The sequence below is a fragment of the Mirounga leonina genome, unplaced genomic scaffold (genome assembly GCF_011800145.1).
Source record: "Mirounga leonina isolate KUSES-001 unplaced genomic scaffold, KU_Mleo_1.0 Mir_94, whole genome shotgun sequence".
NCBI classification, from domain to species: domain Eukaryota; kingdom Metazoa; phylum Chordata; class Mammalia; order Carnivora; family Phocidae; genus Mirounga; species Mirounga leonina.
The window spans coordinates 2719518-2731408 of record NW_023270855.1 but is presented as its reverse complement, the minus strand read 5'-3'; the positions used below and the strand labels follow the sequence as shown (position 1 = coordinate 2731408).

The 11891-nt window shown below is 58.1% G+C and overlaps 1 protein-coding gene across 1 annotated transcript; it reads right to left on the bottom strand.

Annotated features, from left to right (window-relative positions):
• Positions 1 to 8466: 8466 nt before the first annotated feature.
• Positions 8467 to 9702, bottom strand: LOC118004966 (histone H1.10). The gene has a single exon (XM_034996562.1). It carries the CDS (start codon positions 9585 to 9587, stop codon positions 8946 to 8948), a length of 642 nt encoding a protein of 213 aa, XP_034852453.1. The 5' UTR covers positions 9588 to 9702; the 3' UTR covers positions 8467 to 8945.
• Positions 9703 to 11891: the final 2189 nt, after the last annotated feature.

Sequence of the window (11891 nt, the reverse complement as noted above, 5' to 3'; positions counted from 1 at the left end):
TTCTGGACGGAAGTGGGCCAACGCGCGCGGGGGAGACGGGGCGGAACGCGCTCCGAGCGCTCCTCGGGTGGCAGGCCGCCCACGGCGATTGGACCCCGCGCAGACGCAGCCACGGTAGGCAGGGGCGCTGGCCGCAAGCCCTATGCAAATCAAGGATCGCAATTTCCACCAATCAGAGGGGAGCTCCGGCGCTGTTCCTGCTAATGGGAGTGCACGGCACGCCTCCCAGCCGGTGCCTCGGGAGGCGGGGAGCTGCGTGGGGGCGGGGCGCGGGGCCAGCCCAGGATCTCCCGGACGTGGACCACGGCAGTGGCCCCCCCCGCTCTCCAAATTCCTCTCGGGAGTGCCTGCCTTCCGGCTGAGGGGCGGGGTTGGGCTGCGGTGCTTAGCGCTCCGGCTCCCCGCGCCCTGGAGGAGGGGGCGTTTTCACTGCGGCCTCCAGTTTTGTTTGGGCTGATTTGCGTAGGGTTTTGGTTGTTAGTATTACCAAGAGATTTAAAAATACAGATAACTTACCAGAAGGTTGACTGTTATGACTATTTCGTCATATTTGCTTCAAATTTAATAAGCAACAAAAATGAAATTCCCTTTGTTTTCATTACTCTCCGCCATTTGTCAGGGTTGTGAATCACTGTGGTGGGGGCTTTCATTTTAACATGAAAGGACAGGATGTCCTCAGGGGCATGTTTCCTTTTCATCCAGGTTTTACTTGCACATAAATGTGATGTTAAGAGCACATTCTTGTACCTGAGAACATGTTTCTGATTTTCAGGTTTACATAAATGGTATCTTTGGCGTCTCATTCTGCAATATTTTTTTTTCTTAACTGTGTCATCAGCTGTAATAGGTATTGCCAAATGCTCGCCAAATTTTCACTTATTTCAGGGGCACATGAATCCCACCTTTTGCCAATACTTAGATTGCTTACTAGAGTAGTGGAGCATCTCCTGTCCTTTGTTTTTAATTACTTTTTAAATTTAATTTTTGGGGCGCCTGGGTGGCTCAGTGCTTAAGCAACTGCCTTCGGCTCAGGTCATGATCCTGGAGTCCAGGGATCAAGTCCCGCATCGGGCTCCCTGCTCAGATGGGGGTCTGCTTCTCCCTCTGACCCTCTTCCCTCTCGTGCTCGCTGTCTCTCATTCTCTCTCTCTCAAATAAATAAAATCTTTAAAAATAAATAAATAAATTTAATTTTTGTTTTTGTCCTTTGCTTTTAAAGAACAAATCTCAGGGACAAACAGGGCAGCTTTCACCTGCCATTCGATGTGGCCAAGTCAGGCCAGGGCCCCAACTGTTTCCCCCGGGGGCCGGTGGGATAGCCCTAAATGTGGCTGGCCCCTTTCGCTGGGCTCCCAAATGGCAGGCCTCCTCCCTCCCCCGCCCCCCCGCCCTGCCTCCCCTCTACCTGTGCAGTGACCAGGCTTGGGTCCAGGCCTTAGGGGATTCTTTCCTCTGTAGCCTTAGAGGTGGCAGAGGGTCCTCAGTACTCCAGGTCCTACTAGACCGGTATCTGTACCTCCACCACACACACACACACCACTCCTGTCTGCATTTGTCTAGGTCCATCTCCTAGTGCAAAGCCCATGTTCTTAAAGCCCAACCTGCTTTGTAGAGAGGCCAAACAGACTCAGGCAAGGGAGGGGCTTGGCCAAGGACACACACCTGGGCATTAATTGAGGGCAAATCTAAAGGGCTCCTAGCCTGGGAGGAGTTTAAAGTCTGGAGAAGCTCCTGTTTGCTGCTGGGAACACCCAGGGAGAGGGTAGATTGGTGGTGGGAATGAGAGAGTAATGTGTGGCCTCGGACTCCTAGATACAGATCCCCACCTGGGTCTGAACACCCACCCTCCCCCCTTCTCAGCCAGAGCAAGAAACAAGTGGTGAGAAGGGCTGAAGATCATTCCTTGGGGAAAGGAGCTTTGGCTCAGGCCATATGAGAGGGTCCCCAGTACAAGAGGAATTGACCAAGTCCTTTGGCACCTCGGAGACTTGGTTTGCCCATCTGTGAATCAGGAGAGTGGGTACTCACAGTTGAACTCCTAAGAGCCCAGAGAAACAGATGCTCGTTGTTGGGAGACCAGAACCTACCTACCTCTGGGCTAGTGCCCCTCATGTGGAGATAGATGAGGATCTCCGCCTTGCATCTAGGACTCCAGGAAGGAGAGGCATGCTGCAGACTCCCCAGGCAACACTCCCTGCTAGGCGGGAAGCCTGCTTCTCCCTCTGCCTCCGCCCCTGCTTGTATTCCCTCTCTCGCTGTGTCTCTCTGTCAAATAAATAAATAAAATCTTAAAAAAAAAAAAAAAAGATCAAGTTGAGTGATCTCATAAGGTGGGGAGCTGCAGGCCACACTGAGCTCACACATGATTTTGTTTGGCCCAAATAGTATTTGTTTTCAATTGTGATAAAATACACATAACATAAAATTTGCCATCTTAACCATTTTTAAGTTCACAGTTCAGTAGCGTTACATATATTCACATCGTTGTACAACCGATCTCCAGAACATCTTCATCTGGCAAAACTAAAATTCTGTCCCCATTAACAAGTCCCATTTCCGTATACCCCCCAACCCCTGGCAACCATTCTGTTTTCTGTCTCTATGATTTTTACTGTTCTAGATATTTCATGTGAGTGGGATCATACAGTATTTGTCTTTTTGTGACTGGTTTATTGCATTTAGCAACATGTCCTCACGCTTCATCCATGTTATAACGTGTGTCAGACTTTCTTCCCTTTTTAAGGCTGGGTAATCCTCCAGCATACGGATATGCCCCATTTTGTTTATCCATTCACCCGTCGATGGGTGTACAAATCTCTTTTGAGTTGATACTTTCAATTCTTTCGGGCATGTGCCCAGAAGTAAAATTGCTGGGTGATATGATAATTCTCTGTTTAATTTTTTGAGGCACCTCCATACAGTTTCCCCAGCGGCTGCACCCTAACACATTCCCACTGACAGGGTACAAGGGTTCCAATTTCTCTGCATTCTTGCCACCACGTGTTATTTTTTTTTTTAATAGTTGTCCTGATGGTTGTGAGGTGGAGTATTTCTTTTTTTAAGCCCACATTTTACAAGTGGGAGGTTTCACCAAAAAAAAGCGTATGGTTTCTACATAAAAAATTCTTGAGCGGTGCTTCTGATGACTGAGCTGGGACCACGGGCAGAGGCACCTGGATGGCCCCTGGATGGCCCAAGCCACTCTCTGCCTCTGGAGGGGAGCTTAGATGCATTTTCAGGAGGTGCTCTGATATGGTCTGAGAAATGGGAAGCAGTCAGCAGAACTGGTAGTCACTGCCCCTCTTCAGGAAGGGTCTGTGTCCTCCCGTTGGCCAGACCGCCCGCCTGGCCTGCCTGTGCACATCTGTGTTTGAGACAGTCTTGTTCCTCCTCACCCTTCCACACGTGCCCGTTTTTTTTGTTTTTGTTGTTTATTTTATTTTTAAAGATTTTATTTATTTATTTATTTGAGAGAGAGAGAGCATGAGAGGGGAGAGGGTCAGAGGGAGAAGCAGACTCCCTGCTGAGCAGGGAGCCCGATGCGAGACTCGATCCTGGGACTCCAGGATCATGACCTGAGCCGAAGGCAGTCACTCAACTGACTGAGCCACCCAGGCACCCACACATGCCCGTTTTATAACGAGGAACTGCGACAGCTTTGTAGTGTGTCAACTTGGCCAGGCTGAACTACATTTCCCACAACTCCCTTACTCATAGGTTTCCCGTAGGGTGGGCCACAAGGTTCTTGCCAGATTTGGAAGGAAGCCACCATTTTGGTTGCTGATCAGGTGATTTACCTCCTTGGTGTGAAGCAGCACCAATTACTGACTTTCCCTGGATTCTCCTTCAGTTTTGCTGACTCAGGTGGGTGCATGGTTAACCCTATGACAAAGGGTCTCAGCTTCTGCAGGATACCCTCATCACCAAGGTCAGAGGCAACAACAACCAACACAAGTTTCAGTCTGTCCTGGGGCTCCAGCTCGTGCGGTTTCCGCCTGCTCGTGATCTTCCCCTCCTGTCTGGGCAGCGCAGGCTCCAGCCTCGGTCACAGAAATCCTGCCTAATGGAAACTGGCTCCTCAGCCCCGCAATCCATCCGGTGTGTAGGTGCGTCTGTGCCCGATACCCCTCTGGTTCTGCTTCTCCACTGAGCTCGGACTGACGCCTCCTGCCTCGTGCCCGCTCAGTCTACTTGCCGCTTTCCCCTTTCCGCAGACTCGGGAGTTTTTGCCACACTGGGGGCTGGTGCTAGTGCTCCAGCCTGGACCGTCCCTGCCCCAGAGCCGCGGGCTTCTCTGGCCTCGTGCACATCCTCCTCAAGAACAGGAAGCAGGTCTGATTGGTCCCCATCCCTGCCTCTGTTCAGCCAGGGTGCGCTGAATGAGTGACCGTGCACTAGGCCATACGGGACCTCATTCCGTTCTCCCAGTATCTCTGCAAGGATCGATGCCCCCGTTTGCAAGTGCGAGTGGCCCCAGTAGCACTTGCTGTGGAAAGACCCAGGGCCTCTTTGCTGCCTCTTTTGACTAATGGAGCTGCCAGAATGACTAAAGGGCCCTCTGGCTATATCAACCAAGGTTCCATTCCCGGGACAGAGGGATGGCAGCACCCCTTGTGCTGAGTGCTCGAGCCCCCAACGCCCATCAGGTTCTGTGCTCGGCGCAGGAGTCCACTCGGTGGAGACTCCATCATATGGGTCACTAAGGCCTGCACAGCCTGGAAAGGGGCCTTTCCAGTGTCTTCAGAGTTGTCCCGGGGCCAGGGAGAAGTTGGATCTAGGGACCCAGGAGGTAGACCTGAGAACCCGAGGAGGTTCGCAGGGAGATAGATCCCAGTCCCATGAGAGGAAGGAGGCAGGGGCACAGGAGGAGAGTGCGGTACACTCTTGGGGGTGGGAGGCGGGGAAACCTGGAGACCCTGACTGGAGGCAGTGTGTTCCCACCCCCTGGTTAGCTGATGGGTGAGTAAAAGAAATCTTTCTTGGCTCCATTTATAGATAAGGAAGCGGAGGCATGGGGAAAATAATCTTGCCCAGACCAAAAGACATGGTGGACCAGACCCGGAATGCTGACCTCAGCCTCCAGAGACCTGGTCCCACCCAACCCCTCCTCCCCTCCTGATCAGGGGGTGCAGAGAGGAGCCCAGGCTGGGGCCAATGCTAAGCCCCATTTTACAGACAAGCAAATAAACGTGGTTCTTTGCTTCCTCCCGGCACCGGGGTCCCCTGCCCCAGGAAGCCCTCCTCCAGAGCCTCACAGTGTCCTGTGCCTCCAGCGTTCACCTGGAATTGGGGCTCCTCAGTGAGGTCTAAGAGACACAGGAGGTCAACAGCAGGTCCTGGGCCTCCCAAGCCCCGTGCAAGAGCGGAGTGTGGGGTCAGGGCAGAAAATACAGCCTTCCCAGTCCCAGCACCAAACCAGCAAGACCAGCTTTTGAACACCTTCCTCGCTGGGGCTGTCACAAGGCTGAGATGTGACCCGTGCAGCCTTCCTCAGATGTGCCAGTGCCTGGCACACGCCGAGGGGTCACATGGGGCAGGTCACGGCCATCCATTCTTCAACTTGGGGTGCAGGTCAGCGACGTGGGACCCATGCACAGGTGCAGCTCCGCTGAAGGGTCCAGTGAGCACCCTGAGAAGAGAGGAGGGGAGGGGCCTGTGGGTAAACAGTGGGACACTGGGAAAGTCCTTTCAGAAGAAGAACAATTTAAAGGAATGACAAGGTCCAGGATGTGAGCATGGGAGGGTAAAGTGAGTCAGAGGAGTGAGAGATCAGATTGCAAGTGACAAAAACCAATTCCAATGAGCCAGCGTAAAAAGCAATGTATCAGCTCATGTGGCAGTCAGGTCTAAACTATCTTCAGGCATTGCTGGATCCAGAGGCTCTGTTAATGTCCTCAGGTATCTGTGTCTCCATTTCATGGTTCCAGCTTTCTGTCTTGGCTCCTTTTTCAGATGCGCTCTCCCTGTGATTGACGAAGATGGCTACTGGCAACTCTGGCCCCCTTCTCCCTACCTGAGGGAGAGAGCACCTCTTTCTCAGTAGCTCCAGGAAGAGTCCCAGGATTGACTCTCATTGAACTCACTGGGGTCAAGAACCTATTCCTGACCCAATGGTTGTGGCAAAGTGAACAACTGAACACTCATTGGCCAGGTCTTCAGTCACGTAAACATTACTGGGACTTGAGAGTCAGATCCCCAGAGCCAGGTGGCCTGAGAGTAGGGTGGCTTGGGTCCCCAGAAAAATATGACAGTGTTCTTTATTATCAGAAGAGTGAGAGGCCTGCCCTCCAGAGGGCTGGTCCACAGGTGCTCCAGTGCTCCTGGATAAGGTGGGTCTCAGGATGGAGAAGACAGCCAGCTAGGGGCCCAAGTGTGCAAGGAATGGAGCTGGGAGACGGAGAGAAGTGGGGGCAGCAGCATCAAAGTGGGAGGCCACTGGGAGAGCCAGATGGTCTGAGCAACAAAGCGTGGATTTGGGCGGGAAATAGGGAAAGGCAGTGTGGAATACGAAGGACCTGAAGGGCACTTTGGGGCCGTGGAGCTCAGGAGATGTCTGCAAAGGACGGATGGTCGGGGGTGGGGGGCCTCTGGTTAGGAGGGGCTCAGGGGAAGGGGTGCCACTCCGTGTGACTTGTTGCACACAGCAGGCGCACTGTCCATGTGCCCGGGCCCCTCTAGCAGGCCCTTCTCAACCCCTCTCAGAACCTGAGTTACCTGGGAGCTGAGCAAAAAGCCAAGTCTCAGGCCCTGGCCTCAGATTGTTGACTTGGGACAACCGGGGTGAGCAGTGAGCCTAGGTGGCATCTGGGCTTGGGTTTCCAATTTAGGGAACAATGAGGGGGGTTGGAATCTGAGGGGTCACATTTAGCTGGTCAGGAGCACCATCCCCCAGAATCCTGGGCAGGCCGAGGCCTCGCCTGGCTTCTAGCTGCTGATGGCCTATTAGCTGGCCCTGCAGGCAGTGTGGGACAGGGGCTGGGCTGGCCCCGTGGCCCTGCGGCAGGGCACTGGGCACCCCCCCCCAAAACTGCACATGGATGAAACTATTACTGATCAGCAAGTGGCTAGGACATGGGCTGGCAGGGTGGGTGGAGCAGTCAGCCCCGGCCCACCATGGTCCTGCTGTCTCCAACCCAGGCCTCCTGCCTGCCTCCTGGATGCCCACAGTTGCCCAGAACCAGAACAGTTGCAGCCAAGGCTAGCATCCCATTTCCTCCTTTGCCCTAATGACAGGGCCCCCTACTGCCATGTCAGCAGGTCTCCATACTCAGGGGGAGGTGTCATCTTGTTCTCAAACTTTCTTCCTAGAGAGCAACAATGGGCAGAGGGACTTGGCTGTGACTTGTCTTCTCCAGTGGCAGGGAAGCTTGTGCAGGGCAGGCGCCTGTGCTGGTTTTGCCCACCGTGTCCTTCGCCACAGCCCAGCCCAGGACAAGGCCGGGGAGACTCATGCTGGCACCGGGCCCTGCAGTTCCCAGAGGCAGGAGGCAGCGGGCAGCAGAAAGAGCACGTGGAGTGGCCACTTGCTCTCTGTGGAAGGGTCTGCAGGGTGGTAGGTGGCTGAAGGGTTTGCCCTGTGACCCCACTGTGTGTGCCAGGGGACGGTAGTGGCTGCCAGACCTGGGTCAGGTATACCAGCAGGCCAGAGGGGCTTCTCCAGTGATGCTCCCTCCCCTCCCCTATTGCCCTTCCCCCACCCCACCTGTAGTCTCTAACACAGAGATCATCTCCGTCTGTCCCCTACCCCCAGCCCAGGCTTACCCAGCTTGGTACATGTACATACTCACTGTTCTAGAACACTCCCTAGCTTCCCACTGCCCCAGAGCCTTCCTTTTGCAGGGTTGTCTTCATAGGAACATTCCTCAAGGGCTCAGTTGGGTCTTAAAATACAACTATCACATATACTGGACACCAGAGTGTCTCGGGGCTGTGGATCATTCTTCCCAACTTGTCCAATAACCCTCCGGTCCGTGTGCACTCCAGATCGGCCAACAGGCGGAGGACCAACGCCTTGCTCAGGCCACACCTCGGGCTGTGCTCAGTGAGCCAGAGCCCAAGGCCTCCACATTCCCAATATCCTCATCGCATCAACACAAAGTCTCAGTGAATTCAGAATTAACTAATCTCTGCAAAGGCCCAGCCTGGTGTGACCCTGTACGTGCTGAGGGGCCCTGACCAGCAAACCCCGAAAAGCCAGGGCTGCCCCCCCTTCCCCCCTTAGCGGGGGCCCGACCAGCGATCTTCAGCATCTTTCCACCTCCGCTCACAAGAGCTCTGTCCCTTGAGTCTCCCTCCGGGATCAGCCGGCCGCCCCCTCCCCGCAGTTACCACCCCGTGCGGAGAACTCCAGGCTCCAGGCCTACCTCGCTAACATCTGGGGTGCCCAGGACCCTTGGGACCCCATCCAGCCCAAGCCGCGCGCGGACCGCGCCCATCCCTACTCCACTCGGAAGAAAACGAGAGCGGTTCAAAGGTTTAAACAATTTATTGTGCCCCAAAAAGGCCGGCGGGATGAAGGGAAGGCCGCGCGGCCCGCGCCCCGAGCGATTGTTTGTCGCGCACCCGAAGGCGGAGGGTGGGAAGTGGGGATGGGCGGCGCGGGGGCCGGTCCTAGCGCGCCAGGGCCCCGCCACCCCGCGGCCCCCGCCGGGGCAGGCAGGCGCGGCCGCGGCCATTGGCGCCTAGGGGCCGGTAACCATGGCGACGGCCGTTGCCAAGGGCGAGAGCCAATAGGGGCGTCGCCAGGCCGTTTCAAAAATCTAAAGCAAAAACAACAACAAAAAACGCTACGGCGGCGGGGGAGGGGGGACGAAGGGGGGAATGGAGCGGGCCCCAGGCCCTCCGTGCGGCTCAGAGCAGGGGCGGCGGCGGCCCGGCCGGACAACCGTACAAAACACTTGGGGTAGAAAAACCGAACGCCGGGAAGACCCGGCAGGCCGGCGCGCTCACTTGCGGCCCTTGGGCACCTTGGGGACGCTGGGCTTGGCCGCCTTCTTCACCTTCTTGCCCCCGGCGGCCGCCGCCTTCTTAGCCTTGCTGCCTTTGTCCTTCTTGGAGGCGGCGCCCTTCTTGTGCGAGCGCTTCTCGGGCTTCTGGCCCTTGGCCGGCTTCTTGTCCGCGCGCCGGGGGCCGGCCGCGCCCGGGGCCGCCTTCTTGGCCTTGTGCGCGGCGGGCGCCGGGGCGGTGGCGGCCGCCGTGGCTCCGCGCCGCTCGCCGCCGCCCTCCAGCTTCTTGCGGTTGAGCTTGAACGAGCCGTTGGCGCCGGTGCCCTTCACCTGCAGGAGCGTGTCGTTCTGCACCAGCGCCTTGATGGAGTACTTGAGGTAGGTGCGTCCGTTCTGCTGGTCGAACCACGCCACCTTCTTGGCCTCCGTGTAGATCTTGGCCAACGACGAGCCGTTGCGCTCGCCCAGCCTGCGGATGGTCTCCACCACCAGCTGGCTGTACTTGCCCGGCTGGTTCTTCTTCTTGTTGTTCTTTTTCTTCTTGGATGGGGACAGCGTCGCCGAGCCGCCAGCCTTGGCCGCCTTCTTGGCCGCCCCCTCGGCGGTCGTCAGCGGCAGGGCCTCCTCGAGCTCCACAGACATGGTGGCGAGCGGGTTGGTGGCGGGCGGGGCGCGAAAGCCCGGGGGCCGCGCCGGGAAGAGGAAGGCGAGGGGCCGAGGGGGCGCCGGGGGACTGGGGGCGCGCGGCGGCTCCAGGCGGGAGCGGCCGCGGCCGGGCCTGGGGCCGGGCGGCAGGGCTGGGGCGGGGGCCGGGCCGGCCGGAGCTGGGGATCTCGGGCCGGGGCCGGAGCTGGAGCCGAAGCCGGAGCCGGAGCCGGAGCGGAGCGGAGCGGGGTGTCGGGGCAGATGGGGCTGGAGCCGGGACCCGGCCGGAGCGGGGAAATCGGCCAAGGGAGCGCCGCGGCTGCTGCTGCCACTGCTGTCGCCGGAGCTCGCTGGGCGTGCGCGCTGCGCTCTGGTGAAGAGGGCGCTCTGCTCCGCTTTTATAGCTCCATGGCGGACCACGTTGAGAACAACAACAGCCTGGTCTGGAGCCAGCGCCAACTTGTGCTTCTTGCAGCCCCTTCCTCGGCCGCTGGCTTCCCGGACCGCGCCTCCCGGGCGCCACCGGGCCCACAGCCGAGCGCCCCGGACAGGGCCCGAGCCTGCGGCGCAGCGGAGAGGCGGCCTGCGCCCGGGAAGGGCTCGGCAAAGGGGAACGGAGGGGTGCACCCTATGCTGCGGGAGCGCGAGAGGAGGGGGGCACCCGGTTTGGGGGCGAATAGCGCGGGTCCCGGGGGAGGCCGCGCGGCCCGGAGCTTTGGGGCCGGCAGCCAAGAGTGCGCCACGGCCACCCAAGCCCTGAGCGCGGTCAGGGGGCCCCTGGCCTGCCCGCAGGACCAGCTTTAATTTGTCCGAACTAACACAGGGCACGCCCTCACGTGGTCGGCTGGGGCAATGTGAAGTGTGCTAGGACATCTCCGAGGGGGGTCTCCACCCGCGTCCGAGGGGACGGCGGCTGGAGGCGCCCTCCAGCTGCGCGCCCGGGGTCTTGTTATGCCTCAGGGGCCTGAGCACCGCCCGGGAGGAAGTGGGGGACGACCGCAGGTGTCTCTCTGCGGACATTTCCCAACCCCCCCCCCCCCCACTGGCGCTGATGCTCCAAGTGCCCCATTTTGTGCTGTGGAAGTAGCCGCCACCGTTCGCCCCAAAGCCAAATGGCGGTTCCATGGTGGAGCTGGTGGAGCGTCAGGCTGCGACCCCCAAAGGAGTTCTTGGACAGGGTGGGGGAGGGGAGGTGCTGCGGCCACACCCCTCCCCCTGTCCTATGGGAAGGGCGATGGAGAGCGGGTCCCGGAGACTGCTCTCCTAGCTCTCTCTCTCCCGGTACCAGGCGAAATCCTCCGCGGGGGCTTGTGCAAGTCTGGCGGCTCTGAGCTGGGCGGGGTGCCGCAGAACTGGTGCCGAGGAGGCGCCGAACAGTCTTTCTCGAAGCCAAAGAAGCCTCTACTTGGGGAAGCTGACACCATGGGGAGACACCCCGGGAGGAGAGCTGATCCCTTTGGAGTAAGTGATTTTAGGCCCGAGCATGGAGGGGTGGATAGGACGGGATGGTAGAAATTGGGGTTCCAGGGTGGAGAGAGCTGGAGGCCATGAAGTCCGGGAAGGGGAAGCGCGGGGGTGGGGGGTGGTGTTCTGGGCCTTCTACCCCAAGAGGCCCCTGTCTGCACGCACCCTTTTCCCAGAGCAAGCACAGACCCCATTTGCCCCTCAGACAAACTAGTGAATAAAGCCCAGGAGAGGAGGAAATTGAAGCTGGGAAATGTGAGCCCCGGGTGGGTTTTTTTGGAGTGGGAGGGCGGTCAGTGGCATTGAGCCAGAGGAGGACTTTGTCCCCCAGGGCAGTGAGTACAGCCCATAGGAGAAGGAAGATAAACCCAGGTCCCTGCAAAAAAGGCCAAGCCCCTCGCCCAAGAAGGAGGACCCCCCCCGCCCCCCCAGTGAACTGTATGTCAAGCCAGGAAAACCTTGTCCGCCAAGGTGAGGAAAGACCATCAGGAATCTCCTAGCAGAGACTGGGGTGGGTTTCTGAAAGCACCTGTTGGCTGAGCCCTGGAGGTGGCTGGGGAGCAGAAAGGTCTTGCAGAGACGGCATGGCTTGAGCAAAAACCACAGGTTCCGGAAATGCGAAGTGTGTGCAGGCTAGGCGACATGGAGGATGTAGTGCAGTGATAGAGAAGCAGTAAGGTGGAGCTGCCGCAGCCGCCGAGGAGTGTCTGTCCAGGAGCAGAAGCCGTCCTAGACGGAGCAGAGGGCACAGAGGTGGGTATGGCACCCCCTAGCACTGTGGACCAGGGTGCTCAGAGCTGGGGCTGGAACAGGGACACCAGGAGGAGAGCTGGCCCC